Here is a 26,529-nt window from a genome sequence, read left to right on the forward strand (position 1 = left end):
TATATATAACTCTTTTATGCCTATACCCTTATTCTTCCTCTCACCCTGTACATGCCTCTTTCATGGCACCTATAACACCTTCTTTAGCTTTGTCACAGTCTCCTACATAAAATGCAGATGACATTATCTTACACAAAGGCAGGTGACTGTACTAGATGTATCTGTGAAGCTGTCTGAGCCAATCTTATGATTATGTCTGTGTGTCATTGAATGACTGGATGTGTGTTATGGGTTTTCCTTCTTAACACTGCATTGGTAAACTGTGAATCAAGTATTATTCAAACACAAAGTTTTGAGTAAAGTAAGTGGAAGGTAGATGATAGAAGGGATGAAGAGGGCACAGATCTTTCTTGTTTTCTTTTATTGTGCTTTGTACCATACCTTGCACATGGTTAATGGTCAATAGTTGGTTGAAGTAAAAGTTTAAGGGAAGACAGAAAAGAATTACAAGATGGAAAAAAAGAAGAAGGAACAAAAGAAGGAAGATAGGTGAAGAAAGAAAAAATAAAGAAAAAATTTAAAACACAAAACATGTAACTTGTGAGGATATTAAAAATATAACCAACCACACATGAATGGAAGTCTCAAGGATGCTTGAAAGAATTTTGGGAAAAAGTAACATGCCACTTCAGAGGCTGGATTCTGTTTCAAAACTGTAAGAGTCTAAAATAGATAAGAGTAGAAATCATACTGTCTCTATCACACAGTAACTATGCGAACGTGAGAAATGTTTCTCATTATTTATTTGAGTTGCACTGTGCTGCGTGCTTAGTTACTCAGTCCTGTCCAACCCTCTGCGACCTCATGGCCTGTCGCCCACCAGGCTCCTCTGTCCATGGGATTCTCCAGGCAAGAATACTGGAGTGGGTTGCCATGTCCTTCTCCAGGGAATCATCCCAAATCAGGGATCAAACCCAAGTCTTCTTCATTGCAGGCAGATGTTTTTACCACCTGAGCCACCAGGAAAGCCCATAATTATGAGCTGTTCTGTCATATTTAGAGTATGAAAATCAAATAAAGTATTAACAACATATATGTTAATATTCATAATATATACAATCAGATAAAATCTTTGGCCCCTGAAAAATGCAAAGTATCATGACTCAGTTTTAAATTCCTGGAGGAGAGAATGGCTATCTATTTTTAATAATTTTGCCATTTTACAATTCTTACCTCATGTGTCACATCATTATATTAGGATCCAGAGAATTTGAGCCAAAAATTGATCCTTGGAATTAGCTCAAGTCCAGTCAAACACTGTGAATCTTTTCTACCATTACAATTTCACCAAGAGAATTTGAATTGCTACTGTTAAATATTTTTTGCTAAGTCAATAAGAAGGAGTCATTGGCAGTTTTGATTTCCCTATCAGTTTGAACTGATAACATTCCTTTAAGTTCTAATCTATACTATTACAATGCTAAAATATGACTTAATCAACCCTGACTAAATGAGAGAGATTTAGCTAAAGCTTTAAACTATTGAAGGAGATGGCATGGACATAGGAAACACTGTGTCTGTTGTTGTTATTTTTCAGTCGCTCAGCTGTGTCTGACTCTTTGCAACCCCATGGACTGCAGCACACCAGCCTTCCCTGTCCTTCACTATCTCCCGGATTTTGCTCAAACACATGTCCATTGAATAGATGATGCTATCCAACCATCTCATCCTCTGTCACCCCCTTCTCCTTGCTCTTATTGTTGATACCCACTCCAAATATATAACAAGGGTTTAAGTGTACCTTGGAGAAGGAAATGGCAACCCACTCCAGTACTCTTGCCTGGAAAATCCCATGGACGGAAGGCTACAATCCATGGGGTCGCAAAGAGCCCGGACACGACTGAGCGACTTCACTTTCACTTTGGTGGGATGCACTTTGAAAACTAGTACCTGTATCTTATCTGTATCTGTTTCTGTATCTGCATGCGATTATAGAACACTCTTCCACCTTGTACTTGGTGTCAAGCCATAAGCTGTAGCTTGCAATGGTTCTCGGTTGCTTGGCAACTAGTTAATATTAACTCCTTGGAACTGAGTTAATATTAAGCTCATATACTTGATATCTACTATATTTTTTGGGTCATCTACTTTATTCGTGGAAGTAAGTCACTGAGTCTCTTGAAGGTCTAGAATCTCTAGATAATGAAAAGGAAGGGATAATCCATTGACTCATGTCTTTAACTTGTTACATACATATGGTTCCTGTTTGTACTTCTGTTAAATGCCTTACTGACAATTAGACTTCTAGAGAAGTTGGTTTTAGTTCAGGTTAAGAATCTTCACACCATCTGTGAGAAAATGAAACCTAACCCCTCAAGATGCGAGGCTTAATGGGTCCTGTCCAAGTGATAGCACAGCACTGACTGTATCTGGAGCGAGGACTCAGCTTCGCTGGAGGTCTTGTCTGCATCCCCAGATGAGGGTTCACAGAGCACTGGTTCTACGGGTGGAACTTTGTGAAAAGTGAGGATTGTTATCCAGTCACTAAGTCACGTCCAACTCTTTGTGACCTCCCATGAACTGCAACACGCCACGCTCCCCTGTCCTTCACGACTTCCTCCCAGAGTTTTCTCAAGTGCATGTCCATTGAGTCCATTGGTGATGCTATCTAACCATCTTATCCTCTGCACCCCTCTCCTCCTTTTGCCTTCAATATTTCCCAGCTTTCCAAGGTCTTTTCCAATGAGTCAGCTCTTCTCGTCAGGTGGCCAAAAGTGAGGATTACCTCACCCACTGCCGTATAATACTTGCTGTGTGTGTGTTAGTTGCTCAGTCGTGTCTGACTCTTTGTGGCCCCATGGACTGTCAGGCTCCTCTGTCCATGGGATTCTTCAGGCAAGAATACTGGAGGGGGTTGCCAGTTCCTTCTCCAAGGATCTTCCTGACCCAGGGATCGAACCCAGGTCTCCCATATTGCAGGCAGGTTTTTTACCACCTGAGCCACCAGGGAAGCCTATACTTATTTTGTTGAAAACTGCTGAAATGAACAATCCTGTAGTGGTGTTGGTTAAGAAATCCAGGTCATTTGTTAAAGCAAAGATATATAGATTATATGTAGCTTAATTTAATTAAAATATATAGTGAGAGTAGTTCCTAAGTTTTAAGTCTTGATTTTCTATTTCACCACATGGACAGAGGAGCCAGGCGGGCTACAGCCCATGGGGTCGCAAAGAGTGAGACACACGAACACCTTCACTTTCACTTCCCATTAATTAAATGTTTAAATGTAAGCAAGGTGACTGCTGGACTAAAACTAATCTATTTAGAAAGTGGCCTCCGGCAATGACACTTTCACAGCAGAGTCAAACAAAAGCAAAAGCGTGAGTGCTTTTGTAGGGGGTGGGGTGGGGGTGGGGAGGGTATCTTTTCAAGGGAGAAATTATGTATTTCAGAATAGTATAAAAGATACTCTAACTTTATTCTTTTAATAATGTATATACTTGGATATATAACACTCAGTCAATTTTAAAGTGGTAACAAATGACTCTTCATTTCAAAAGCTTTTCCTTTCTTATTGAAGAATAGTCAGTCACCTAAACAATAAGCTGAAAGCTGAATAGAGGATCAGGGCAAACACTGCCCGGAAAGCTTTCACATAACAAAGCTGATGCACAAGGGCACAGGAGGAGGTTAACTTGTGGGCCCTGGGGTCAGACTGCTGAATTTCAGTCTCAGTGCTAATCCCTGACTAGCTGTAAGGACCCTGGCAAAAGTATGTAACTCCTCTGTGTCCCAGTTTCTCATCAATGAACTCAAAATTATAATGTAGTTCATAGAATCATTGAAAGATTAAATGAGTTTATTCATGGAAACGTAGATCACTGTCTGGCAGTGGTATATGTCCAATATTATTAGTTATTACTATTGCTATAGGTATAGGAAATCACAATACAGATCAGTTCCACATACTGAAGTCTTGGTTATATAACGCAGTGTAAAGGGGCCATTCTATTGAAATCTTTCTGTGGTTAGTTTTATCCATTTATCTCAGAGAAGTGATTTCTCTGAAAACCCCAATCAAAATCTTCTAACTTCAAGTTCTCTTGACCTTTAAATGTCTACCTAAATTTCTTTTTTACCATCTCATACTGATAGTAAAGGAAGCTAATACTAACAGTTTTTTCATGGTTTCTGCTTTGCTCCTTCATAGACTCTTATATTCCATACTATATCTTGTGGACTGTGCTAGGTTTAATAACCATTATTAAGAAGTTATCTTCTTGGGGTGTATAATTCTGCAAATACTCATGTTTATCAAATAAACAAAGAAATGAATATTTTTGGAGGGAGTGTATCTTATTGTTTTGCTCTAGCATTTGTTAGCAAGTACCAAATAAGAAAATGCTACCATAAATACGTATTTACATTTTCTATACTGAAATAAGTGAACTGGCCAAACAGTTGCTCAAGGCCAATTAAGAAAACCTTTAGATGTGAGATGACTGCAGGAATAAAGTAAAGGCTGTGAAAACTACTGCCATTGGACAAAGTCTCTAGATTAATTTTATCCAACTTGTAAGGCAACTAGGGATCACAGTTATGGCTGTGGTTGCAAACGCTTCAAAGTGTTTCCAAATGTTTAGTCAAGGCTAAAGGTCATGCCCATGCTTAAGGAAGGCCTCAGACTCTACAGAAACAGTCCCTTGTTATAAAATGTGGGGGGGTCTTTGCAGGGAACTAAGCTTTTAAACACGGTACAGAGAGAGAGCAAAGGTGCTATTCAGGTTTCCTGGACAATGACTGCTGCCTTCCAAAAACGCCCCTGCCCATCTCCCTCTTCCACTCAGGGTAAGGATCGAATCTAGCTGGTTCTTATTTGACTCCTGAACCAGGTGGGTACCAGCTATCTCTGCTTGTGGAAGTTACTCCTGAATGGTGAAAAAAGTTCCCAGTGTGAAAGGACTGTGGTGCAGCGGGGAAGGGCTTCTCAGGCCTGGCAAGGCCACTGTGTGATGCTGGTGGGTCCCTGAGGACCGAGAGCCCCTGCTGGGAGAGCCGCAAGGCAAGGAGGCGTCAGAAATGCTGCCTTTGCTCCTGGAATTCAAATCACGACTGCCAATCAGATGCCTACCTGGGTTCATTACATTAACAATTCGAGCCTCTCGTACAATGATATCTTCCTGCCAAGTATACATTATCTTTTAATTTATAAATGCTTGTCTTCCTGAAGCCCCTGTCTACTTTTTGATTGGAAAATATTCAAGGATGTTGAACTGCAAGCTTTGGTAAGACTACAATACTTTTCGTTAAGCAATTTTATCAAGCTGTCAAGTTTCAAACATTATAATACGTTTTTTTTCTATCAAAAAGGGTAGACTTCTGCAAAAAAAAAAAAAAAAAAAAAAAACCTCTCAAAATTCTAGTGAACAATGCTTTTCTTGTCCCTCCTCTTCCTTCAGCTACTTTAACACTGAATTGACTTTTTTTCTGGTTGTCATTTTAATCTTTGGTCTTGATACTACATTAGTTATGTAACCGTTTAGATTTTCCTCTCAAATCCAAAATACATTTAATAAATCTTACTTAACTAGCTCATTTTACTGTCAGTAGTTTTTCTTAGAACTGAGCTGTGTGCCCCTGGTCTATATATCTATATGTCTATAGTATACATCCAGGGCTTCCCTGGTGGCTCCGATGGGAAAGAATCAGCCTGCTATGCTTGAGTCCAAGGTTTGATACCTGGGTTAGGAAGTTCCCCTGGAGAAGAGAATGGCTACCCATTCAAGTATTCTTGCCTGAAGAATTTCATGGACAGAGGAGCCTGGTGGGCTACAGTCCATGGGGTCACAAAAAGCCAGACATGACTGAGCGACTAACACTTTCATGGCATATATCCACCCATCGAGCAACTTACTCACCCATATGAAAAGTCATCTGAACTACAGAGAACTGGCACTATATAGGAATCTACTACAATTTGGTATTTTTGAAGCACAGGTATAATCACCAGAGACATAAAGGTTTAAAAAACACTTTTTAAAAGAGGTTTATTACAGTTTTCAGCTAAACTGAATTGTTTAAAGCAGAATTCACATCTGCCATGGTACTTTTTAACACTGAGAGATTTCACTCTAAGATTGCTTATGTGTCACTTTCTCAGTTAAGCTTTTTTTGGTTGCCACCAGCTAATTTCCACTCTCCTTGTATACCACTCTTTTCTTTGTAGGATTTTGTAAATATACTTACATAATTACTGGTGAAATTCTTTATTAAACATCTATCACACTATGCTATGCTATGCTATGCTAAGTCACTTTAGTCGTGTCCGACTCTATGCGAGCCCATAGATGGCAGGCAGCCCACCAGCCTCCCCCGCCCCTGGGATTCTCCAGGCAAGAACACTGGAATGGGTTGCCATTTCCTTCTCCAATGCATGAAAGTGAAAAGTGAAAGTGAAGTCACTCAGTCATGTCTGACTCTTAGCGACCCCATGGACTGCAGCCTACCAGGCTCCTCTGTCCATGGGATTTTCCAGGCAAGAGTACTGGAGTGGGGTGCCACTGCCTTCTCCAATCTATCACACTACTAGATTATAAACCCCACTAGAGAAAGGACCATGTCTGTGTTGTTTATTTTATATTCCTAGTACCAGGCATAGTAGTGGGTATACAGTTAATTCTCAATAAAGGTTTGTTGCATGTGGATGAGGTTGAAGTAATTTTCATGTGGTGGAAAATTAGTTTGAAAAAGAAGAAAAAGAATGAGGAGGAGAAAGAGGGGGAGGAGAAGTAGCTACATGCCATTACTGCATTTTTCTTCTGTGGAGTGTACCTGGATAATTGTGAAATCGCTTTTCCCTTAGAGCAACATCTTCACAGGAGAAAAACAATCCAAAGGTGCTAAGTGCTCTGCGTATATTTAACTCCAACTGAGAAAGGATATCAGCACTGGTTACAGCAGTAATTTAAAGAGACATAAAGCTCTGAGGGTCAATACTGATAGGATACTTTTGGGCACTATCTTGCTATTAGTTCCCAGAAAGAAAATGTTTTGATCATTGCACATATTGGCTGTGTACTGTACATAAGGCATGCTATTTGACTTTATAATGTGTATCAAAAAGCCTCTGATTCAAACTAATTATAATATGATTGGGAATTTTACAGGAATGCATGGAAAAGCTAACAAGAAACAAAAGTAAATGCTAAATACAAGGGCAAATGATTGGTACTGCCGGTGTTAAGATCAACCAGCACAAAGACTGGAGGGGGTCTAGTCCATTTTGATGGAAAGAGAAGAGCAAGACAAGTATTCTAGATAGATATGGAAAGAAGTGGGTAGGAAAAAAATGTGAACAGGAAAGCTGAAAGTTGTTCAGGACAATGAGCAGAATAATTTGGCTAAAGTAAATGGTTCACACAGAGGGAAGCAGAGAGATAGGTCACCAAGGTAGACTGACCCATAAAATAAAATCATAACTATGAAGCTGAAGAGGAGTATGCTGCCAGCCACGGGGAAACCCCACACAGACACGTGGCATTGTTAGAGCAACATAAAATATTCAGTGATGATAATATCTTAATAGCGCACAACATTCTGTTTCAAAATAATTTCATCTATTATTCACAAGAGAAATTTTTTTCTCCTTTTACAGAGATGTCACCATTTGTCAATAAATTTAGATAAGTTAGTTGTTTGATGGCAAAGCTGTGGTTCAGAGCTACATCTTTGGCCCTGGCATCTTGCAGGAGTAAGCAGGGCTTGTCAGAATGAGGAAACCGAAGCAGGAAGATGGGCTAGCTGTTCGCCTGCGTTAGTGCAGACTGGAAAAGATAAGAGTGGAATGGATTGAAGTGGGCCGTGGAATGGAGTACGGGACGGGACACGTACAGTCCTCACTGAGTTCTGAAAGCCGTTTTTAATCGCAGGCAAGTGTGAACTACTAATCAGAACTACTGGACATTTAAACAGAAGGCTGATCATAGGATTATTATCAGTTTTTAGACAGAACAGACTCACAGAGATAGAAAACAAACGTATGGTTACCAAAGAGGGCAGGAGGGGAGGGATAAATTAGGAGAATGGGATTAACAGATACACACTACCATATATAGGATAACCAACAAGGACCTAGCACAGGGAACTCTATTCAGTATATTATAATAACCTATAAGGGCAAAGAGTCTTAAAAAGAAAAAAATATATATATGTATAACTGAATCATTTTGCTGTATACTTTAACATGACACTGTAAATCAACTATACTTCAATCAAAAAAACAGACAGCAGAATAAACTTATTTTTTCTTATTCTTTCATTTTTCCAGAGCTATTACTGCTGCCTTAATTCGCAAGAGTTTTAAAAATCAAATCAAAACTACGAGGTTATAATTCCAGAGGCCTTTATGATCATCTGTTTCTAAGAATCAAATGGTTAACTCAGAAATTCTTTACCATTATTTCTTTCCACTGATTGTGTTCTGAAGGTGCTTGCAGCCCAGTTTGACTGCACTGCCTTTTAAAATTCTCGTTAACATTTATTTTATTCAAATCCTCCCTTCAACAGTGAATAGCTAACTCCCACTCCCACATACTGTACACAGTGTTAGCATAATAGCTTGAAAGTACTTTAGAGATTTTACACAAAGGTCTTTTGAAACTGTGCTCAAACTGGAGAATATATCTTTCTTCTTCCTATCAGTTTATCTTTTTCTCTCAGGAGACTTTTCTTTTATGAAAAGGTTCCCAAAATGAAATGCTTCTCTCCCCTCCCTGGGAGATTGTGGTCTGCCCTAAAGGCAAAAGCGAAAGAACCACAGAACCTCAAAGACAGCAATGCCCTGATGTCTATTGTTTTTTAAGTTTCTACCTTGTTAAATCAGAACCATAGACAAAGAAGCAATGCATATCTTTTTCGAGAAATCGCTATTGGTCTCAAGCAAAACTGCACTGCTTAGCATTCTGATGAATGGATAAAGGCTAGGTCTGTTTCCATGGAGTAAAATCCCAGTTCTCTCTCTCCTTTCCCCCCTTCTCCTGTTTTGAGTTTTTTTTTTTTTTCTTAATTTTTAAAAAGCTTGTAAGTATAGTACATGCTACTTAGTAATCAAACTCTGTCAAGAAAATTATTCATGTGGGCACTGTCTTCAGTAGATGTAACAGAAAAAAAAATGCTTAATGCTATAAAACAGTACAAACATACATGTTCATATTTTATATACTTTTGGTAAATAACACGATCACAGTGGGTCATGAAGACAACCTAATGAGTTCTTGCATTTCTTATATGTACCACAGGGGAATTTCTGGTAGAAGATGAAGAAGGCTTTTGCAATCAAAGGGAACTACTTCTTACTGATTTTACATAAGAGGCTTCAAGATTGAGATTTTGTCTGGAAAACAAAGTGTTTGCTGCTGAAAAAGAAACAAGTTGCAAAAACAGTGGCTTTGACTTTATTTTTTCCTCTTTCTAATCAAACGCTAACCATTCTCCCACGTTCAGATTGTATTTTATCTTAAACAAGGCCCTCCCTGACCATTCTAGAAAAATCATCCCTTGTTGAGTGGACTGAAGTGTTTGACTCTGCTGCTGTTGTTCAGTCGTTCAGTCCTGTCTGACTCTTGCAATTCCATGGACTGTAGCCCTCCAGGCTCCTCTGTTATCCTGTTCAGGTCCATCACTACCTGACTGAGTGATCTTGGGCAAGGCAATTACCATAGAGACTTACTCTGCGGGGGAAATGATATTTAAAATTTAATTCAAATTTTTAAAAAGAAATGACATTTAAGTAAGTATTCAAAAGTAATATACTTACCTAGCACAAGATCTGATTAGTGGTAGGGTCTCAATAGATGAAATTTGAATTTGGATTTCAAGCGATAGTTTCTTTTTCTTATTTTTCTCAATCCTTTACCTGTGGCATTCCCACCGTTCTTATTTAAATCCCTATCCTTCTTAAGAAGCATGATTTTGGATTACTCTTCAGTTGTTCTTTCTTTGAAAGCCTACACCTATCAGAGCAGTAGCTGTCTACCCTCCTGTACCTTAGAGTCTCTCCTCAGTTAAGTTCAGTTTAGTCCCTCAGCCGTGTCCGACTCCTTGCGACCCCATGAATCGCAGCACGCCAGGCCTCCCTGTCCATCACCAACTCCCGGAGTTCACTCAGACTCACATCCATCGAGTCAATGATGCCATCAAGCCATCTCATCCTCTGTCGTCCCCTTCTCCTCCTGCCCCCAATCCCTCCCAGCATCAGAGTCTTTTCCAATGTCCCCTAGAGAACAATTAAAAAGTAACAGTGCCTGGGCCTCACTTCTGACCAACTGAACTTGGAACTCTGAAGATAATCACAACCTTTGTATCAGACAATAAACGAAAAGGTAGGGAGAAAAAGAATGACTAAAAATGCTTAAATAAAACCAAACCAAAAGACAGCACATACTATACAGAGGGATTTGAAAACACTCACCTTTGTTATTGTATACATCTAAGTAATTTGGTGCTGAAAAAATTGTAATGAGAGAAGGGAAGCCTGTTGTTTGGCTTTTCCTGTACATGCGGTACCTAAAAACAATTAAATGCAAGTTAAAACAAGGCTAAGTATGAAAAATATATCACATTATAGATTTAGAAATACAAAATTAAATTTTTAGCATTCAAAGAGAATTCAATTATGTAACATTAAAATTTTCTCACTAAAGTCTGTTACACAGAGATTTCAATTCATTTCAGGGTGACAATGAAAACACAGAGTCACATGTACAATTTCCAAATAGGTCTTTTCTAAGGTTAGTATACCCAGGGAGGGTGGAATTCAGTGAAAAATCATAATTCATTTCTATATGTTCAATAGACAGGACAGAGGCCACACTTTTTGCACATAGATATCTGACCTACCATGTTTTCCATGCCAATATTTTTAACATAAAAAGACTAAACAAGCAGAGTAATATAGAAACTTCACCACTAATTACCAAGCTGATTATTCTATTTATCTATAATATTCTATTATGGCTATATAAATCCATTATGCCTAGGCTGATCTGCTTTTTAAAGAACATCTGGTTAAATATATGGGTTTTACAAGCTGAAATTGCTTCTGTTTTAGAATTTTATTTATTACCAGTCTCTTCTGGTATCTGTAGGTCAAAGACTATAATCTCAGCATATAAACATTTAATCAATCAGTAATGAAACATCTTCAAGATCTTTGGAAATAAATCAACAATCCAGTTGTTTTTCTCCCACTGAGACAAAAATAAGACTCTAGTCCTCAAATAATCAAAAAATACAGGAGATTTGGTTCTTTTCCATCAAGGTGAAAAGGTATCTCATGACTTCTATGTGACAGATTTCAGGAATATCAATTTAGAAAAATTCCTAAAGTGCAAAACAAAATTTTATCATTCTTTGGTTATTTTGTGTCAGTAATTTCTGGCAGCCTAATCATGCCTAATTTAGCTGAGTTCTAAATGGGCATCAAACAGTACCTTTGGATAGATAAATAATCCCCTTAAAATTTCTAATTTTACAAATACTTTGATACTACTTTTCCCAGGAGACAACACCCTCTTAAAAGTCTTTCGGAATGGCCTCAAAGTATTTATTCTGCTTATGGAACTGAGCTGTGTTGGCAGAAAATCAGAATGTAAAGGATGGTGGCACTCTTAACCCTAGTGTCCTGACTTTATAAAGTGTGGCTGACTGTGCTTACTTAACAACAAATAAAAACAAAGAATCGGGATGATGAAACCTCAATTTTTCCTAATGAATCAATCAACTGCTCATTTTAAACATATATATTTGTTGATTTTAACTGATGCACTTAACCTATTTTCAAATAAGCAGATGGATTTCAGGTCTATTGTGGGATTAAGATAAACATGCTATGAACATGTTCAGTTGGAACAGTCAGCCAAAAAACAACAGTGACACCATTGCCCCCAAAGTGAAAAAGATTATTTGAGGACGTGATTGGCTGGGTATCAGATCAGATCAGATCAGTCGCTCAGTCTTGTCCGACTGTTTGCGACCCCATGAATTACAGCACACCAGGCCTCCCTGTCCATCACTAACTCCCGGAGTTCACTCAGACTCACATCCATTGAGTCAATGATGCCATCCAGCTATCTCATCCTCTGTCGTCCCCTTCTCCTCCTGCCCCCAATCCCTCCCAGCATCAGAGTCTTTTCCAATGTTTGCATGAGGTGGCCAAAGTACTGGAGTTTTAGCTTTAGCATCATTCCTTCCAAAGAAATCCTAGGGCTGATGGCCTTCAGAATGGACTGGTTGGATCTCCTTGCAGTCCAAGGGACTCTCAAGAGTCTTCTCCAACACCACAGTTCAAAAGCATCAATTCTTCGGCGCTCAGCCTTCTTCACAGTCCAACTCTCACATCCATACATGACCACAGGAAAAACCATAGCCTTGACTAGACGAACCTTTGTTGGCAAAGTAATGTCTCTGCTTTTGAATATGCTATCTAGGTTGGTCATAACTTTCCTTCCAAGGAGTAAGCCTCTTTTAATTTCATGGCTGCAGTCACCATCTGCAGTGATTTCGGAGCCCAGAAAAATAAAGTCTGACACTGTTTCCACTGTTTCCCCATCTATTTCCCATGAAGTGGTGGGACCGGATGCCATGATCTTCGTTTTCTGAATGTTGAGCTTTAAGCCAACTTTTTCACTCTCCACTTCCACTTTCATCAAGAGGCTTTTGAGTTCCTCTTCACTTTCTGCCATAAGGGTGGTGTCATCTGCATATCTGAGGTGATAGATATTTCTCCCAGCAATCTTGATTCCAGTTTGTGCTTCTTCCAGTCCAGCATTTCTCATGATGTACTCTGCATATAAGTTAAATAAGCAGGGTGACAATATTCAGCCTTGACGAACTCCTTTTCCTATTTGGAATCAGTCTGTTGTTCCATGTCCAGTTCTAACTGTTACTTCCTGACCTGCATACAAATTTCTCAAGAGGCAGATCAAGTGGTCTGGTATTCCCATTTCTTTCAGAATTTTCCACAGTTTATTGTGATCCACACAGTCAAAGGCTTTGGCATAGTCAATAAAGCAGAAATAGATGCTTTTCTGGAACTCTCTTGCTTTTTTGATGATCCAGCGGATGTTGGCAATTTGATCTCTGGTTCCTCTGCCTTTTCTAAAACCAGCTTGAACATCAGGAAGTTCATGGCTCACATATTGCTGAAGCCTGGCTTGGAGAATTTTGAGCATTACTTTACTAGCGTGTGAGATGAGTGCAATTGTGCGGTAGTTTGAGCATTCTTTGGCATTGCCTTTCTTTGGGATTGGAATGAAAACTGACCATTTCCAGTCCTGTGGCCACTGCTGAGTTTTCCAAATTTGCTGGCATATTGAGTGCAGCACTTTTACAGCATCATCTTTCAGGATTTGGAATAGCTTAACTGGAATTCCATCACCTCCACTAGCTTTGTTCGTAGTGATGCTTTCTAAGGCCCACTTGACTTCACATTCCAGGATGTCTGGCTCTAGGTCAGTGATCACACCATCGTAATTATCTGGGTCATGAAGATCTTTTTTGTACAGTTCTTCTGTGTATTCTTGCCATCTCTTCTTAATATCTTCTGCTTCTGTTAGGTCCATACCATTTCTGTCCTTTATCGAGCTCATCTTTGCATGAAATATTCCCTTGGTATCTCTGATTTTCTTGAAGAGATCCCTAGTCTTTCCCATTCTGTTGTTTTCCTCTATTTCTTTGCATTGATCGCTGAAGAAGGCTTTCTTATCTCTTCTTGCTATTCTTTGGAACTCTGCATTCAGATGTTTATATCTTTCCTTTTCTCCTTTGCTTTTCGCTTCTCTTCTTTTCACAGCTATTTGTAAGGCCTCCCCAGACATCCATTTTGCTTTTTTGCATTATTACTGCAAATATCAGCTACAAGAGCACTGAGTGTACAATATTGGATCATTTCATACTTGTTGATTGATGCTTGAGAAAAGCTAATTTTGAAAAAAATTTAGGATCTGCCTTGGTTCAGAACCTTCATAGGTTTGGGTTTACTTCAGAATGCTGGCATCTACATTTCTGATTTCAGTACACAGGTTATAAAAATAAATGTTCCTCCTTTTCAGAAAATTTAGAATATGAAGGAATGAATTTAAGCATTTAAAGCAAAACAGGGCCTTTCAGTGGAGCTTATTGGGAAGGGTATTGGACTTCAAATCCTAAAAAGTTAATTATGCTTATTTCCCCCATGCCTATATCCCAAATGTAGATTTAATGTACCTTCAGACTGCATATCTGTTATTTTTTAAATTTTTATGTCCTTACAATCTGTTTACATTTTAAAAATTTACCAGTCATTGCAAAATCATGTTATGTATTTGTGAGTTAGAATATAGGAGTTTCCCCATCATTTGAAGTCTCTGTTTTTGCCCTTTAAAACTTTACAAGGATCAGGAATGATATTCTTTAAACAAGAGCACAACAATGCAATCTCTGTTAAATACTAATGTGTAATTCAGACCAATGTGGCTGACAGAGACTGAAAAGTAGCTGGTAATTTACTCACTTACAGGACAAAGGTAAGAGCAGGAACTGAAAGAAATAGGAAGAGGTGGCCTCACTGTGCTTAAAACAGCCAGTTGAAAATTCTACCTGTTCATAAAGTGAAAGTGAAGTCTCTCAGTTGTGTTGCAACTCCCATGTCCATGGGATTCTCCAGGCAAGAATACTGGAGTGGGTTGCCATTTCCTTCTTGAGGATCTTCCCGACACAGGGATCAAACCCAGGTCTCCCACACTGCAGGCAGACTCTTTTCTGTCTGAGCCACCAGGGGCTCCTAAACAGCTAGCAGAGCACTTAAAAGCAGACTTTACAGCACATCCGCAACCACTTATTCCTCTGGATCCCACCATATCTATGACACCAGAAGGCAATTTTTAGATCTAATCCTTCAGGGGGAGAGTTTGGCAAAGGGAACCTCCACAGCCAAACACATGAAGGACTGACAAAGTAATGCTTGGTTTTCATAAACCCACGACTGCTCACCCTGCATCTTGGGCTTCATGAGCTCGGAGGATAGATAACAAGTTATTGTGCTGCAAGAATTCACATACAGCCGGGTAACTGCCAGAGAGAGAGAAAGAAAAGAGAAGCATCTGTTAAAAAATCATCAAGAGCATATTTCCTATAACATCCAGATCTATGTGATCTGATCAAGTGTAATCAAACATGCAACATTTATGAGACAAACTTCTTGGTTCTAAGGACAGGTGTTTCCCTGTGGCAGAAAAAATACCTATAGCCAAACTTTCTTTCTTTTTCTTTTTTTTTTTTTTAATTGAAGTACAGTTGATGTGTTAATTTCTGCTGTACAGCAAAGTGATTCAATTATATATATATACTTTTTAATTTTCTTTTCCATTATGGTTTATAACAGTATATTAAATATAGTATCCTAAGCCATACACTGAGACCTTGCTGCTTATCCATTCTGTATATAGTAGTTTACATCTTCCTATAGAATTATTTCTATTTACTTATTTGTTTATTTAGGCTGTTCCAGGAGGCTTGCAGGATCTTAGTTACCAGACCAACGATCAAACCCGGGCCCCCAGCAGCTGAGGCATGGAGTCCTAACCACTTGGACAGCCAGGGAAGTCCATACTTCTGAAGGGCTGGAGGTGTATAAATTGGAAAAAGTATCCACTCATAGACAAAATCAATATTATCAAGTCTATATCTAACCATAGAGTGAACAGAAGTATAAATATAACATGAGAGTGGGATTTCAAATATAAACCCCCATTTTCTCAAATACTGCCCTATATGTATTTGGGTGCCTGCTTGGGAGCTTGACAGAAATGACTGAGCCAGGGAATGGCAGAGAATAAGCCTTCTGAGAAGTCAAATTGTCAACATCTTTATGGGTAAGTCAACTGAATATGTCATTCAAAATCTAAACAAAATTATGAAATTCACAAGATTTAAAAATGTGTACTTTAAATATGACCAACAGAATTTTACCTTAAGGCTTATTCTTGATTGTGACTCATTAAAAATATCAAATATACAATAAAGATGATTTTGTCTATTAAGAAAGTCTCAAAACCAAAGATGGAAATGTAATTAAAAATGAGATTGAAATTATAAATTAAACATGGAAAATCTTTTGCATTCACTTTATCTCTGTTCCAAGAATTTTTAATGAGAAAATGTATATCATAAAAAGAAATACATTTTAGTAATTCAAATCAAGGGATAGCAAACTGATGCTTGTTTAAATATAAACAATTATAGATATTCACTAGAATCTAAACTACTAGAACCTTTCTCAGAAGACAGAGGACGAGATGGCTGGATGGCATCACTGACTCCACGGTTATGAACTTGAGCAAGCTCTGGGACATGGTGAAGGACAGGGAAGCCAGGGTGTGCTGCTGTCTATGGGGTCTCAAATAGTCGGACACGACTGAGCAACTGAAACACAACATACACTAAACAATTCCCAATTATAAAAAAAAAAGATGAAAATAGCTTCTATGCTACAGATTTTCTAAGAATTCTCTGATGAATAGGAAAAAAATACCAATGGCATACCATTGCAGAGATACTAATGATAAACAGGATTCTGTTTTTAGACCTGAAATCAAAAACAGTCTTTGCGCCTGTGCACACATATTTGTGTGCATGTGTCTGAGTGTGCATATATGTGTGTTCTACAATATTGTAGCAATTCACTAAGGGAGAGATAAAGAGGAGACATCCATGAGGCCTTCACTTCCCAGTGTTCCAGGTCATTCCAATAAATGAATAAACCATCTAATTGATGAACATTAGCATGACCTACTAACTGGAGGAGATGGTTCCCCAAGTGACTACATGGGAATATGTCCACAGGGTACCTAGATTACGAGTTGACCAACAAGTGTCTTCAAAGACAGTTCTACTTTGGGAGAAGGTGAGCATACCACCTTTCCAGACCAGTGAGTCAACAAAAGAAACCTAAATTTCAGAGACACTGGTTGGTCTTCAAAATACAGTACATTTGCTTGTTACATATTCAGCTATAAAATGCCCAGCCAAGGGCACTCAGTAAATGCTCCTTCCCTATCTCTTTAAGCAGTGTACTTACATTTCATGTGCCCTCACAATGGTTCTTTAGAAGACACTTTATTGCCTTGTCCCACTGTAAGACAAAGGTTGTCTGTCTAGGTTTGTTACTTATTTCCTTTGGGCACATGGCTTGGCTGCTCTTTTTTATCTATTTTTTCCTTTTGGAAGAACTTACCTAGTCTTATGAAAATTTAATTTTAATATATTTTCCTCATGCTAAACCTTACATGTTTAATCTAAGTTTCCTCCCATGGAAATATATGTCATTTTTAATGAAAATCTGAAGAAGATAAAATTAACATAGCAGTAATTTAAGTGAGGAACACTTGCATTATTACTTGGAACAAACTCATTTTGAAGAAGATATTTCAAATGTAAAAGCATGTATAATCTCATACTTGAACTTCCTAAGAATTACAAACATTTTTCTAAATAATAATTTCTTTAATTAGAGATAAAAACCTTCTACTGTTATTTTTATGGAAATATAAATGAGAATAAACCACAAAGTGTTTAGCTGAAAAGCATTTAAAAACATACATGTAGAGTGGTAGGAAAAGCACAGTTCAGAACACGTTAACAACACAGAGAGTTGGAAAATCATTAATTCATGAATAATTTATCAAAGACTTATTGGTGATTTTTTTTCCCGTTTGTTATGAGACACAAGGAGGGTGGCATGGTAAGTGCAAGGAATGGTTTCTGTTCTGAAGATATAATGCACTAGGTAGGAAAAGAAAAACACATAATTTAAATTAAAAAGCTACATTAAAGATAAAACAGTAAAGTTTCATAGAGACATTATAAAGCAAGAAACAAAGCATGTGGGTCTCAAGAAATCTTTTTAAAAAAATCTTTCTCTTGTACTAGATCTTTTTTCTTGTCTGTCTTTCTCTGTTCATTACTAAGGTGATGCTTCTGAGCTCACCAAGAAGAAAGAGTCTCTTCCTCCAGGCTGATCAGTCCAAAAAGGGGCCATGGCTGAGCCTTCTTAGCAAAAGGTGGGCTGGATCTCAGCCCCCCACCATGCGCCTCCACAGGGGCACATTTTCAGGAACAACTTATCTGCAAGAGTGATTTTGCTGGAAAGGTTTCATCTAACCCTGTGTCGTGAGCAGGTCTGGTAACAACACTTGCCTCAGGGGTTGGTAAAGGCCAGGGATGCTTTCAGCTATGTGATATTTACCACAATGTGTAGCTGTATTTGGGGGAAGAAGTTATTGTATTCTTTGATGCTTATTTTTTTTTTCTATTGGAATATGAGTATTCCTTAAGCACTAGAAACTGTGTCTTCTCTGAGTAGAAAACAAGGTAGAAATTTCCATGGAATACTGAGACTATTATCATAGCATCATAGACAAAATCAATATTATCAAGTCTATATCTAACCATAAAGTGAACAGAAGTATAAATATAACATGAGAGTGGAATTTAAAATATAAACCCCCATTTTCTCAAATACTGCCCTATATGTATTTGGGTGCCTGCTTGGGAGCTTGACAGAAAGGACTGAGCTAGGGAATGGCAGAGAGTGTTATTTATTTCATAGAACTGAGATGAAGATTAAATGAGGTAGCAATATATGTAGATGTTCTGGCCCAGAGCCTGGCCCATAGCAGTAGACATTCAGCAATGTCTCCTATTTGTCTCCCCACCACCATGGTGTGGTGGGAAAAATACAACACAGAATGAATGGTGAGGCAGCAACTCCAGATTCCAGCAGAAGCTGTTCCATTTAGTGGTTGTGACTTGTGTTAGATCTCAGGGGCAATGACTTATGGGGATTAGTAGACAGGTAAGGTGCTAGAATTCCACACACACACACACAAAGAGGAATAGGAAGGAGACTGAGCATGAGCAAAGGTGAAGCAGAAAAGACAAAATCACAAGAAATGATAGAAAAAACTGTTTTGGCATCAGAGCAAATAGCTCTTACTAGACTAGACTCATTCTGCTGATGCTCTTATTTTTGTTTCTGGTTATGTTAAAATATATTTTAGACCCTGAAATAAATCTTGTAGATTTAAGATGCTTTAACCATGCTAACACCCAGCAAGCATTATTAAAATGGCTATTTTATCCTTCTATGCCTTTGCATATCTTTTCCCTGTGCTTGTTTGTTCGTTTCTTCATGAAGGACCACTTTTCTGCCAAGCCTGAGCTAAATTATCACTTGGGAAACCTTCCCTTCAAACCTACCTCACCCTGAGGTGTACAAAATTGCTGCATCCACCATGTTCCCGTAACACATGAATCTAATATATCACTTGTCATGCTGTAGTGTAATTTATGTTTCTACATCTGCTCTCCAGTAACAGTGAATGAATGCCTTAAGAGACAGACACGTTTATTTGTCTTCATATCCTAAATGCTCAGCAGCAGTTTTTCAGCTTACTGGTGCTCATACGCAATTGTTGTACTAGCCTCAACGTGGGCGGTTATATAAGTGAGAGATGCAAAGGGTTTCTCTCCCTCATTGGCTTCTCCCTCATTGGCAATCCCTCGCCAGTGGGCCAAGAGAAAGCCTCCGCTCGCCTCCTTGGTGCCTCGGTAGCTCTCAGCCCGGTGGGACGGAGGGCTCGCTCCCTGCCCAGCTCCCGCTCGGCTCCCTGGGACCTGCCAATGGATTACTAGCCCCGGGCTGTCCGGGTGCTGCCTGGATGACGCAAGACTATTGTTTCCTAGGACGTGCTGTGTTTTCTCTCTGCCCAAGGGTGCGCTAACTAATTTCATTTTGCCCACTAAGGATCATGTCTGGTAGGGTTCCAGCTCTTCCTGCCAGAACTTCACCAGAGCTTAATTAGCCCTTACTTGCTCCTGGCTGCCAGGTGCCTCAGGAGCAGTGAGCGAATTTTATTTAAGGCAAACTTTTATTGAAGTGCAACAATGTAGCAGAAAACTGCACAAATGAGAAGATGACAAATTGATACACAAAACTGCACAAATCCGACAATTACAACTGGATGCCCTTGTAACTAGCATTCGTATCGAGACAAAGAACATGACCTGAACCCCAGCAACTTTTCACATCTTCTTTGAGTCACCATTACCTCCTCACTAAGGGTAACTACCATCCTGGTTTTTAATGTTACAGATCTGCTTTCTCTACTGCTGAATTCCTATTTCAGTGAAATCACCAAGTATACCCGCTTTAGTATCTGGTTCCTTCAGCTCGTCATTGTACTTGTGACACTCATCCACGTTGTTCTGTGCAGTTTGGGTTAACTCATTCTCATCTGCTGTATTTAGCTGTATAAATACTCTATAATTTATGATTCATTCTACTAAATAGACATTTGGGCTGTTTCCATTACTTGGCTATTGAATACTGCTGCTATGAACAATCTTGTATATGTCTTTTGGCACACATGTGTAAGCGTTTCTAGCTGATAAAAAAAACAGGAGTAGAATAGCTTAGTTATGAGAGTCCAGCTTTAGTGTATACCAAGGCAGCTACCTATAATTTGGGACTGGAGGTCCAATGAGACCATTTGGGTAGTCATCTTCCAAGAATTCCCAGAGCATTATTTTCCTCATATTTTTCACCACTTTTCCTGCCTGCAAGAGCCTTCACCACTGATTCTGGTTGGATATATTCTACTTATCCTTTAAAGCTCAGGACTAACAATATTTCCACCATGAGGAGTCTCTTAAACACCATCCATCCTTGTTTGGGGCTGTGTGTGTGTGTGAAAGAGAGAGAGACAACATCCACATTTATCGCAAAACTACTCACCTTGCAATTTATTTATCAGTTTATTTTTCGGTCTCTGACACCAGACTGTCATTCCCTCAAAGGCAGGGACTTCGAGCATCTATAAAACCTCACAGAAGGCATATATAGTACGTGTTCGGCTAATATTTGTTAAATAATTGAATGAGTGAATGAATTCTCCAAAGAATACCCGTGAATCTGGAATAGTTGAATTGAGGTGAGGGGAGGGGAAGGATGCTGTGAAAGCAGGTATGATTTCAACAGACTAAAAATGGTCTTGAACTCAGAGTGGGAAGGAGGGAAGGCAGGATGGTCTAGATGCTGGTTATATTTTAAAGAGAGGGCCATTAAAATATGATGACTGGTTAGTGGTGATTTCAATGCAAGAAGAAAAAGAAAAAATATTTTCTATTCTGTATAACTGGGAAAATAAACCATTAATAGAAACAGAAAAAAGAGGAGAAATCCCCAGTGGAAAGGTAAATAATAAACCTCTTCAAGCAAGGTGCGTTCAAGAGAAGATGACAAAGGAACATCTAAGATGAAAAATTCCAGCAGAAAACTAGAAATAGAGAATGCAAGCTCAGGAAAGATAAAGAGATAAATGGACCAGGCACAGATCTGGTAATCTAACCAGAGTTCATAGATTACAGTGAAGCTAAGGACACAGATGAGGTTCTTGGGTAAAGTGTGCAGAAAAAACTGTCAAGAACAGGAGGAAGACAAAGAAAGATGCAGTGGAACAGACGGATCTGCCTGATAAGTTGGAGGGCAAGCAGGATCTGTGAAAAAGGAGGAACCGCAGGATTTCAAGGTGGAAAGGGCCGACAAGAGCGCCAACTGCAAAAGAGCAGTGGGGCAGCTTGGGAACAGAAGAAAGGCTGCTGATCTGTGATTGAGAAACCAACAGTGACTGGAGTGAGCTGCCATTTGCAGCTTCAAAAACACATTTTAAGTGACCCTCAAGATGTTTTCAAATCTCAGTGCTTAGAGGAATGTGAGAATGGTTAGTCAAACTTACTCCTGGAGCAAGCTAAATCTAGAACACAAAGCTCACAGGACACACCCAAGGCCAACAACCCAAAGCACCGAGTCTGGCCAACAGTTTCATTTGCTCTAATGAAGATGAAATTTTTACCTCTGATTTGTCACGATCTTCACAAATCTTTACAATCTAACTCATGGCTGGTTCAAGCATCTCAGTTACTTCAACATTATAGTCATTGAGCATGCAAACTCTGGTCTAAGGTTCTAAAGGTAACAGTAGCACTGGAGCAAAAAGGGATTCCTTCCTCTGTCACATGCACTGTCTTCTATAACTCATGAGCAGCATCAGCAAATCCTTCTAGATGCATTTCTCCATGCAACTTCATTTTATTTAAACCATTGCCCAGATGATACATTAGATCATGGACAGAGTGGCAGAGCAAATTAAATACACAAACTACAGACACATGTGAAATAAAACTGGGAGTTGTGGATGAAAGTAACTGCCAATAACTCTGTTTTTCCTGTTCCTCTACCAATTTTCTTGTTCCTTTGTACCTGCTCTAGACCAGCTTTATAAACCATGGCCATAGAAGATGCCTTGACACCTTCAAGATGGCACAAAAGAAAAAAGAATCCAAAAGGTCTAGAGGAATGCGTGAGCCATTTTTCTCTTCTTCAGATAAGACATAATTCACACTGCTTTACCATTAGTCAGAGGACACAGGCTGTGGATTTTGACAGTCAGCATTTGTCATGGCTAAAGATCACTATCTCTTAAGAACCTCTAATGAGATGAGTTTAACAATCATTTTGTTGAGAACAAAGGTGTGAAAGCACATAATCCTCTAATTATCTAGTTGATGGACTTTATCTCTGATGTAAACACATCTAAGTCTACAGCCACAAAACAAAAATATCATAACTTTATACAAGTTCAGTACAGGACTTTATTTAGAAGATGACATATTTGAACAGCTAACTCAGCTAACAGAAGAATGTTATACTGTGAATTAAAAAACGATTAATACTATATGTGTTAATATCAAAATCAAGAGGTTTATATTTTGTTTGATATTGTATTATTGAAGCGCAACTCAGTGGTATCAAGTAGGTAATTTAAACACTCTTGGTATAATTAAGGATTTAACACTAGATCTAAAAAATTGAACACTTGGCAAATACAGTTGTATTTCAACAAAACAACTTTTCCCTAAAAGTTAGAAGTCTTTAATAAGATTACTCCCCAATTAACTAATTACTGAAAAGAAATCTTCAGGCTTTTCGGAAATACTATACCATGCCTTTATTTTAGCCAAAGTTTCCAAAACTTGGAAATGAACTGCAAACTTTCTGATAAAGAGGCTTGGAACAAACCTCTTAATATTTAAAACAAAGACTATTCTTTGAATGATGGCTCACAGTGAACAAGACTTTCTGTTCACAAACTTCAATTTCTCAATCACATCAACAGATAAGCAAAAGGAAACTTTTTTGCCCCATCAGGGAAACAACGTATGGAACAAAATATTCCAGAATAAACTCTGATCAGTGTTATGCAGGAGGATGATATCTGCTTACTCAAGAGATGAAAGATATGGAGTTGGATGAAGTTCACAGAGTTCTTCCAGTCTGATCATTAGCTTAGCTGCCAGGGCAGGAACTGAGTGTAAACTTCAATGACTACCGAGTATGATTTTTCAGTTAAGAGAAAAAAACAAAAAACAAAACCCATACTGTATTCTAGAACTTAAATTCTCAACTTCTCCATAATCTCTTTTGCATTTTCATTCTGGCCACTTTCACATCAAACTGTACCTCTGATAAGGGAACCTAGTGAAACTGCGGTAATAAAATGCAGTAGGCTAAAATTGAGGGAAAATAAGATACCAGGAAGATCATGAGGACATGCAAAAATCCCAACTGAGTTGTTGACTTCTTTCTGAAGTGCTCTGAAGTGTTACGGGTATGGGGAAATCTCCATACATTTGCAAACAGAAACATTACTATAAAAATTTTGTCAATTTGGCTTGTCAAGTGCTAAAAATAAATTTACGGTGGTACTTATATACTGGGTTGCTACTAATTTTAATTAATTATTCAGGAAGTGTGATGAACTTAGGAAAATTTAAGAATAACTTGAAAATAATTTAGTTAACCAATTTAAAATTATTTTTCTGATTTAAGATATGAAAACTGGTAAAAACATTGTTAAGTGATTACATAATTGAATGAAAAAAAAAAAAAGGCTGGCACTGGATTTTTTTCCCTATGGTTCTTGAAACAGAACCAACATTCTGCTAAACCCTACTATCTTCTTCAGCTGCCTGGACATCATGAAACTACTGGCCTCTTTTATGCCTTTTCTATTCTTCACAGATAATGTATCTATACATCTATATCGACACATCCATTTATTTATCTATCAATTTATTTATATTTCTATTTTCCAGGGGCTAAGAATCTATTTGAACCAGGCTTTCAAAGAGAACCTTCATTTATATTTGTTTCCTAGAAAAGTTACACACATAACAAATAAATCAAATACATGGACTGATCAATGACAACAGTTCCGAACGCCACAGGCTCCAGGAGGTGGAGCTCTCCGACCTCACCTGTAGAAGTATGAACACCCCCTGACTGTGTTGTGAGTGAAATGTTCCTGAGTCTTCTCGTTTCCAAAATCTTCCAGCGGGTCTGACCACAGGATATCACACATAGGTCCATAAGCAGGTGGTTCTTTGAATCGGTCTAACTAAGAAAAATAGAAGACAGAGAGCAAAATACTAATCTTTGGAAAGTTGGAACTTAGAAGAAACCAGCATTTCACAAAAACCATCTTTGCTTCCCAGTCACTGTACAGAGTGAACTCCCCAACCTCTCTCCTGTTCTGAGGTCTTTCCTCCCCATTCTTCTACTCCTCACCTCTTCCATTTTCCTTCCTTCTTCTTCCTGATGCTCATTTATTATCTGCCTTCATTTCACCTTATACCTCCCTCTTGCTTCTTTAATTCCCACTCTGTTTTTCCTTTCTCCTGATTTCCTCTTTGTCTTTCTCTCCTTCTTAGTTTTTTTTTAAAATCTAGCCAAGTGTTTTAGTTATTACCAACTGATGTTCCACCTGTGTTTCATTTCTTGAGAAGCTTTTATTTTACTTGATTTTTGGGGAAATTTTTGTTACTGCCTCCCATTGAAATGTGATTTAGAAATCAGGATAGGGAACAACTTATGGTGTTTATATTTAACAATATAATTTTGAGAACAGATAGCTTTCATTTTGAGAGTAAGTACTTGCTGTATGACATTTTGGGTATTCACTCATTAGGGGTTAGGTTTCTAATTAAAACCAAGCTGATTAGTTACCTTACATACCAATCCTAACAATAAGCAGTAAAATAAACCCCAATTTAGCAGGTCATTTTTCAGTGCACAGTCCTAATTTTCCTAGCTTACCTGAAGTCCTCATACGAAATCAATTTTCCAATTTTCTAGCTATATATGTTTAGCAAAGCCATATTTCAATTTAAAATGGTGCATTTAGAATCTATGAGCACTATAATAACTGGAAATGACATTTCACCAACAATTTTATAACATTGTCACTTTCCCATAGTTTATCCTGATTTAACTGCAATGAAAGGATTTGGGGTGAAGTTAGCAGATACTATGCAGTCTCTTGAAGAAAAGCATAACACAGCTATGAAAACTCAGTAAGAACCAAAATTCTGCATATTCAATACTGTAATATTAAAAAAAAAAAAAACCCATGGGACAGATGAATATATAAGTCTGACAGCCCATGAAATTCTTTTTCTGAGACATACAAGGTAATGTAAATAATGGTCTTGCTACATAGCTTTTTTTTTTTTTTACTAATATCTAAAAAGTACAAAGTAATATTTCACATTTTCAACACCCAATGAAAACCTTCAATAAGACAAGACCCTCTATATTTCAACCATTCTGCTATCCATAAAATATTCATTGCAAACTTAGACTTGCTTAAGAGACTTAAGTAATTTATGCTTTGGAACAATTCATACAAGAAAAATAATGCTTGTCCATAAAAATACAGAATTTCTTTCTAAGAAACAAGAACTTATTATTAGGGCTAGAGCCATAAAGGAGGAGACACTTTCTGACAAAAGTGGATTCCCAGCTAGAGCTTTGGTAAAGCAACCAGAGTACAGAATTTACTCTGGAAAAGTTATAAAATGCATTCTAAAATTAATATCATCTACAGTTAAACAACTATGAAATTAATTAAATAAAATAAGTGTGGTAGAAACGCTAACTGACATATGGAAACTGCAAACCAAAAATCACTCTACATCAAAGTCTAAGGCATAATGATACAAGAGAATTGAACATAATATCTGAAACATGCTAGAAACAAAGTCCTAGGGTTAGCAAAGGATATTTTAAAAATCTACATAATTTGTGATAAGAAGTGTAGTTACTGATTTCAGGAGTCCATCAGCTTGCAGAATAAACTGGTTTCATTCATGCATAAAGTGAACCGCACTGTACTTGAACTCAGTGACTACATTCAGTGTCCTGTCTCCACAGAACTTTAAATGTAAAGCAAATACCAATGCTTTGTGTGTTACAAAACACCAGAAGCAGATGTGTAATGGCATCTTATAAAAAAGGGCACGAGCACACAAAGCAGGCTTATTTAATGTACTTTCATTTCATCTTAAAAATAAAACCCATGCATTTCCTTTCTAACAGGAAAGTAAATACAATCTTATTTTTTACATTTGAAGACCTGAACTTTAATGATAGAGCAT

The 26,529-nt window shown here is 38.1% G+C and overlaps 1 protein-coding gene across 2 annotated transcripts in view; it reads right to left on the minus strand.

Annotated features, from left to right (window-relative positions):
* The window catches only part of PPP3CA (protein phosphatase 3 catalytic subunit alpha), a 323,930-nt gene that overhangs the window by 39,361 nt on the left and 258,040 nt on the right, over nucleotides 1-26,529 (minus strand). For both annotated transcript variants that reach the window (XM_055587811.1, XM_055587812.1), the window contains exons 6-8: nucleotides 24,352-24,491; nucleotides 14,968-15,045; nucleotides 10,409-10,503 (exon numbers count right to left, since the gene is read on the minus strand). In XM_055587811.1, coding sequence (XP_055443786.1) covers nucleotides 10,409-10,503; nucleotides 14,968-15,045; nucleotides 24,352-24,491 — 313 coding nt within the window. The remainder of the gene's footprint in view (nucleotides 1-10,408; nucleotides 10,504-14,967; nucleotides 15,046-24,351; nucleotides 24,492-26,529) is intronic.

The sequence above is a fragment of the Bubalus kerabau genome, chromosome 7 (assembly GCF_029407905.1).
Source record: "Bubalus kerabau isolate K-KA32 ecotype Philippines breed swamp buffalo chromosome 7, PCC_UOA_SB_1v2, whole genome shotgun sequence".
Lineage (NCBI taxonomy): Eukaryota > Metazoa > Chordata > Mammalia > Artiodactyla > Bovidae > Bubalus > Bubalus kerabau.